The 7091-nt window shown below is 39.8% G+C and overlaps 2 protein-coding genes across 5 annotated transcripts in view; both read left to right on the top strand.

Moving 5' to 3' along the window:
* The first annotated feature begins 109 nt into the window (after positions 1-109).
* Positions 110-2845, top strand: LOC109471045. 4 transcript variants are annotated; one of them, XM_019770227.1, is made up of 4 exons: positions 110-216; positions 1173-1441; positions 1685-1800; positions 2023-2841. In XM_019770227.1, the coding sequence occupies exons 2-4, from the start codon at positions 1200-1202 to the stop codon at positions 2202-2204; spliced, it is 540 nt and encodes a 179-aa protein (XP_019625786.1). In that variant the 5' UTR covers positions 110-216; positions 1173-1199; the 3' UTR covers positions 2205-2841. The 4 variants fall into 4 exon arrangements, with proteins under 4 accessions (XP_019625786.1, XP_019625785.1, XP_019625787.1 ...); XM_019770226.1 differs by having other exon boundaries at positions 164-216; positions 1178-1441; positions 2023-2844; XM_019770228.1 differs by having other exon boundaries at positions 203-305; positions 2023-2843.
* Positions 2846-3167: 322 nt separating this feature from the next.
* Positions 3168-7091, top strand: part of LOC109471052 (N-acetyltransferase 6-like) — a 5023-nt gene continuing 1099 nt past the window's right edge. Inside the window, 6 exon segments of the mRNA XM_019770234.1 lie at positions 3168-3355; positions 3769-3867; positions 4069-4214; positions 4525-4600; positions 5022-5148; positions 6816-7091. The exon segment at positions 6816-7091 is cut by the window's right edge and continues 1 nt beyond it. Coding sequence (XP_019625793.1) covers positions 3354-3355; positions 3769-3867; positions 4069-4214; positions 4525-4600; positions 5022-5148; positions 6816-7091 — 726 coding nt within the window. The 5' untranslated portion in view covers positions 3168-3353.

The raw sequence follows: 7091 nt of genomic DNA on the forward strand, positions 1-7091 counted from the left end.
CACGAAGTACGAAAAGATGGGAAATGGTCCGCATGCTAAACCTAGAAACAGCCGATTTAATCAACATCTTCGAAGCCACTTTTGTTCCATGAAGATGTTTTCACAAACTCTTAAGTATTCCGTGTATTTTACAGGCACTACAAAAGTCTTAGACAGCCCTACTTAAGGTCAAAGGTAACGTGGATCGTGAGTTAGGAGCTAACGCATGTTACTTGGGTAAGGTCGAGCTCGAGTTGTGTTTTCATCCCCAATAACGAAGTTCCGACAAGTCGTTGAATCTGAAATAGAATCTTTAACGTTGACAGGTAGCAGATAATTGATTTTGCGTTATCAATAATTTGGGCATTGTGCATCTAAAGTATGTGAGAAGACTGGTGACAGGCTATAATTTTTTTTATGGCTAACCCATGTAGTTACTGGACATGTGCATGTCCTCAGGTAGCAAACTGTGATAGAGAAAATGATAGAGAAAATCATTGTTCAGACAGAACCAAATATGGATGTTCTTGCTGATGTAAGAATGTTATTACTAGTAATGTTAACATTATCATCAACATCGTTATTCATTTGTTTATTATTGTATTGGTTGTGTATCATGAATAGTTGAAATTACTTTGAACATAATATAACACTTTACCCTCCATGTGAGTTCTACCCTCCATTTTTTTTTACCCATACATTGAAAATTAGCCATATGTCCGAGCAAGTTATTGTGAATAACTAAGGGCTTTGATGATGGCTTTGAGTAACACAGTATGCTGTATTGCAGACTCCTGGTCGTATATGTGGGGCTGCAAGGGGGGGGGGGGTCCCGACAACGCTCTACGCTGAATTTGGAAACCTCTCGATTACGCTTTACGATAAATTCCAAGTGGCTACAATGCATTACGTACAATTAAAACACTCTACGCAAAATACGCCATTACGATCCATGTTGAATTAGAGCGGCCCGTCTACGCTCTACGTAGAATTCAAACGGCCGATTACGCTCTACAGAAAAGGGCTTGCGGGCCCCCGTTTATGATCATTCACGATTGTGGGCATTCAAGAGAAAAAGGAGAAAAAAAAGGAGAAAAAGACTCAGCAGTCACTGCATATTAGGCGATTTGATATGATCATTTATGAGATTCCTTAAACATCTGTGTTGTCTTGTCCCTTTGCATCATCTCTAGTACAGTGCTCCCAGTATTACTATCACCATGTTCCATCACCTGGCCTCGGTGCTGAGTGTGAGAGCTGTTGAACCAGACACCCCCCCAGAGGAAGGTACAGACCCCCCCGAGGAGACCCGTCCACAGTACAGGAGAATTCCCCGGGACCCCGCCATGCTGAGTCAGTACCCCCCCACCAAGATCCCCTGGCTGTCCTCCTCACCAGAAGCCATGGGGCTGGGCAAACGGGGCAGCATGCAAACGTACTTAGAGGAATGTCAATCATGCAGGTACATTCATTACTAGTACATTATGTATGCAGTTAACAATATTCAAGAAATTTTATAACCTTTGTACCAATAGAAAAGGAAACTGGGGCTTGTGTCAGCATTTATCAACTGAAACTTAGTGAAGATAGTCCAGATAGCATATATTATTTCCCATCCCAGTTTTGAAAAGTAATGTTACCTAACTTACAGTTTTCATCACTACAGTGTACTTTCTCACACCAAGTTTTTGTTTCCTTCTGACAGGTGGATCTCAGGCCTGACATTTATTGGTGCAGGGGTTTATGTCTACATGAGTAGCAGAGCCCGTTTACGCTACACTCGCAGCACTGGTCCGCTGTTCAGGATCTTCTTTGGTTTATGTGAGTTACGATGATACTTCAGTTAAGTGAGTTATGAATATTAGAAACCATGTTCATTAATAGTGGGAGAACCAATACTTATAAAGGACATTTTTGTTTGATAATCTATTATAACTTGTTTTCTTTTTCAAATCAGGTAAGCCTTTGAAAAGTAATGACTGATTTGATTAGTGTTTCATGTATTGCTTTAAAACTTTATTACAGTGATGTTTGATTTTGCAGGTCTGGGTGTTGCCGGTGTTACCATCCTTGTGGACCCACAGAAGAAGATCCAGGATGACTGGTTAAGGAAATATGAAGAACGGCAGCGCAGACTGAAAATGAGGCAGGAACAGTCCATCGCCAAGATGGAAAAGGAGGAGGAGGCTGCATTAAATGATGCTAATGGGAGCGTGCAGAAATGACAAGACATTCTCTGATACTACAAGTAGTAGTAACTGTTACATGTATACAAAATTTCAACAGAGGGCACTTGTGCTACATGACAGGGCAATTTTCAGCTGATTAGTCTGCTAGAATAGAGGAGCCAATAAGCAAAAACAGATGACATGTTTTCTGGTCATGAATATGAATGTGATAATGTACTACTGGTACAAAAGGGGAAGTCTGCAACATTTTGTAATCACTAGGGCTGCTCTGTCATCATGTTGTTTTTCTCACTAGTTTGGTATGCTGCCATCGTGCATGTGTACTAAACAGGTTTTACAGAATAAGTATTCAAGGAAAGTTTTTGGGCTTTAAAAAGAATCAAATCTTCTGTGTCTTTTGATTTGAAAAATTTTACCTTTCTCTAAATTCTACTTACCTAATGTCGCATACACATTCTAGTCCTACTGTAACGTTAACAGTTAACTACTGTTACTTTGTGAAGTATACCAAATTCCAGAAAAATTCTCTTCAGAAGAGAAAGCTGTAATATTACAAGACAAAATCCACTATTAAGATCCTAAGAATTTAGGAAGTGATGATGATGATTTCACAAAGCATACTGTGTTGAACATAATGAATCCTGCTCATTTTTTGTACACTGTTCCAGTGCCATTGACAAGGCTGTATATCATGTGTACATGATGAACATTAATTAAAAGGTTTTTGTGGAATAACATCATATAACATGAATTTGTTAATTGCATTGCTTCAACAGTTGCCATCATTCTATGTCTACAATGCTCAGCAATGCCTGGCAAATTATTGTCCAAGTCGTGCTCTGGTTGTCCTGTTACCGAAATTACCCAAGCGGTTTAATTTATCTTTATTGAGTTAGCGCGACATAGTGAGAAATGGTGTACGTACGACTCCTCGCGATTATAGTCAGTACTGCAGATATGGCGCTACTGCGTGCATACTCTGACCCCTGACCCTGGAAGTTTTTATTCAGTCAGCTGGGCTGGGTGACAGATGCAATGTCCTATGTCTACAGACATCGCATAGTTTTGTGCGCTGGGAGAATATGAAAGGCATCCGCGCTGGTTTAAATACCGGTTCGGTCTGGTGCCTTCTCAGACTGATAAGCAGTGTCTTCTTGTTCCGGCCCGTCTGAAGTACTGGTCGTAATGTAAGTAAAACGTTAACGTATTTTAATATTAGTGGGAGGTAGAGTAGTTTTGACGTCTATGTATTAATTCAGTGACAAGATATCATTTCCATGTGCTTGTAACCTCGTCGTTTGTGATATGGTAACGTTAACGTTATACACTGAGATTGCTGCCTTTCTTCCTACGCCACATCTCGTCGAAGGAAGTCTACGTTCATCAGTGAGTAACATTATACCGCGGTAGTAAATAAATGAATGTTGCCAGGAACGGAATTTCCGAAGAGTCCGATGTTATCATCATCAAATATAACATTAATTTTGATTTGTACAAAAATCAAAGTCAATGTCAGACAGGACAAATTCTGCTCATCTTGTTGACCTTGGCTATTTATATAACTGTAGATTGATGTACACGTGATGAATGACTGTTTCAGGATGAACACAGAGTTCGTGCTGTTGCACGATCGCCGGGATTTGACCCAGTGCTGTGTTGAGCTGCTTAACAGTGAGTGGCCCAGGAGCCAGGCACTCAGGTACCAACCGGATACAACCATAGTTCTGCTTCATCATTGCTATCACACTATAGTTTGATACCAGTTCAACTTTTTAAATAAAGAATGATGGAGAAAATTATGGAAAGAACAAGCTTGTTGAAGTGCTTTTGTCCCAAACGTGTTGAAATAATGTTGATCTATACTACAGAACTGACCAATCTCTGTCCCATCTTTCTTTAGGGAGCGTAATCTAGAAAAGTCCAGTAATGACCTGCCATGTAGTATTGTGATGCTGGAGAGAAGCAGATCAGGCAAGGAGAAAGTTGTGGGCTACTGTAAGATCAGCAGGGTACTGGGCATGGCAGACAGCGTTGTGGTGGAGTCAGGTAAGACAGCATGGTGGTGTAAAGGCAGTACAAGAACGTTATTCCGTCAAGTTCAGAGGACTTAGGTCCAGGAGGTGTTCCTGTTAGGAATATTGTTACTGATACTGGCACTGGACAAGGACAATGTACAAATTCTACAATTCTATGTACATGTATAACGTTAAAGATTTTAAGTTCATACCTCAATTGCCATGAAATCTCAAATTGCACTTTTACTTCAATAAAGAATGGTCCAAACAAAGTTCTAGGACTTAATTCTCATGTGTTCCTTAAGATGACTAACTTTGATTATCTATGTTTGTATTCATAGTTGTGGTGTCTATAGAGAACAGAGGGCATGGTCTGGGGAGGAGACTCATGGAGAACATGGAGGATATAGCAAAGAGGTGGGTCAGGCGACACTGCTCTTTAATAGATTGATAATGGTCTTTCTAACATCAGAGCGTGCCTTGTTGTTCAAACAGTCCAAACAATACAAGTAAAAAGCATTGGTCCTGAACAAGACCTAGAAGGCTGCATGTGTGCTATTTCTGGCGATGGTTCAGTGACATGTGGTTACATCTGTGTGTGACCGTTAATGCAGATAGCCACACCCATATCACATGTTGGGTGTACTGACATCTAGGTCATGTCCAGTACACTGGAGCAGCAGCTGTTTCTGGCTGACATTTTAGACAACTGAAGTCTTTATTTAGAAACATCAAAAACCGTAAATTGATAAGATCATATGCATTCAGTCCTATGCATTACATACAGTATTGATGATGATGATTGACAAATGTCATTATCAAATTTTTTTTTCCACAGATTTGGTTTCAAGAGGGTGTACCTGTCCACCCATGATAAACAGGGCTTTTATGAACATCTAGGTTACAATTACAGCAAGTCTGTGTCAGCAGTCAAACCCTGCTCAGTCAAGATCAATGAACGTCTGGTAAGTAACCCCTTTTACCTTGAGGTAGAAGTCTCAGTACAGTGTTTTTTATGACCTGTTCTCAGTGTGAGCCAGCATTTAGTGGCAGAAACATTTTACTCTGTTCAAAATTAGAATTTTAAAAGCACTGAATACATTATTAGATCTGATGCCATTAGTACCTTTTTACATATTACCACTTCCTACTCAGTTTTCCTTATTATTACCTTCGCCAAGAAGGTTATGTTTTCAGAGGCGTTCGTGTATGTGTGTGTGTGTCTGTAAACACGATAACTTGAGAAGGCCTTGAGGGATTGTCTTGATACTTGGTAGGTGGGTAGGTCTTGATGAGACCTCAAAATGATTAGTATTTGGACCCCTAGTGTCTTGTTATGGTACTGCAGCTGAACTTCCAGTTTTCATATCTCATGATCTAGACATGCTAGGGTGACGAAATTTGCATGGTAGGTAGCTCTTGTGCTGGGAAAGAAGTGACGTAAGTTTGGGCCCCCTAGCGGCTTGCTCTGGAACTGCAGGGCTAAATGTTTGAAAATATTCAAAAGAGGATAACTCAAGAACCGGTTGACGGATCGTCATGATTTTTGGTATGTTGGTAGCTTACGTGATGCTTGATATAATTATGTGACAATTATGCAAATCTGGATGTAATTTGCATAATTTATGGGGAAATTCTATAAATCAGCTGTATTCCATGATAGGACTATTGTATCTTGTGAAATTGGTAATTGAGAACGAGAGAAACACAGACAAATATTCATTATGTAAATGAAGACCTAATTGCATAATTAATGAGAAAATTTCATAATTATGTAATGATAAGTGCCTGGAATTTTATACTTGTGGTATTTGAAAGATCTGGACATGCTAGGGCCACAAAATTTGGATGGTAGGTAGGTCTTGTGCTGGGGAAGAAGTGGCATAGGTTTGGGCCCCCTAGCGGCTTGCTCAGGAACTTCAGGGGCATTTCTTTGAAAACATTCAAAAGAGGATAACTCAAGAACCGATGGACATATCGTCGTGATTTTTGGTATGTAGTTAGCTTAAGTGACGCTTGACATAATTATGTGGCAATTATGCAAATCTGGATGTAATTTGCATAATTAATGAGAAAATTATATAAATCAGCTGCATTACATTATAGGATTATTCAAGCTTGTGACATATGTAATTGAGAACAAAAGAAACACAGGCAGATATTGATTATGTAAATTAACACTTAATTTGCATAATTAATGAGAAAATGTTATAATTCCATAATGGTAACTGCCTGGAATTTCATACTGGGGGTATTTGAATTTAAGTTAAGTGAAGGTGAACATCATTAAACATAACGTAGTCAAATAAGGACCTCATTTGCATAATTTATGACAAAATGATAGAATGCCTTTGTTAAGATAAGGTTGTCTTTTGATGGAGAATATGATCAACTAATATAATTCATGTAAATGAGGATCCTATTTGCATAATCAGGAGGAATAATCTTTACTTTGTCAGTCATAAAGATTGACATCATTAGGCAAAGGTATGAGATCGTGGAACTCTAGTTTAATATATAGAATGATGTGCCAAATACCAATCAGTACCAAGGACAGCCTTGTTGATATAGTACCACTCTGGCCTCCATCACCTCCAAACTTCTGACCCCTACCTTTTGTACCCATGAGCAGCTGAAGAAGCTTGATGCCAGTATTCTACCCAACTTCAGCAAGACTACCCTGGACCTGCAGCTAAACGGCCCAGCAGTGAACAGTTCTGAAGCACAAAGTGATGATGTATTTTGTGAGGACTCTGTCAATGGACAGACCAGGGACAAGTTGACTGATCCTCCCACCAATGGTGTGAAGGACATGTCTATATCAGCTGCTCAAATACCCCCTTCCTCTGGAAACATACCCCCACCTCCTCCACCCCATGGAAACATACCCCCTCCTCCACCACCCCCA

This window comes from Branchiostoma belcheri, unplaced genomic scaffold, assembly GCF_001625305.1.
Source record: "Branchiostoma belcheri isolate BF01 breed outbred unplaced genomic scaffold, Haploidv18h27 scaffold24, whole genome shotgun sequence".
In the NCBI taxonomy this organism is placed as follows: domain Eukaryota; kingdom Metazoa; phylum Chordata; class Leptocardii; order Amphioxiformes; family Branchiostomatidae; genus Branchiostoma; species Branchiostoma belcheri.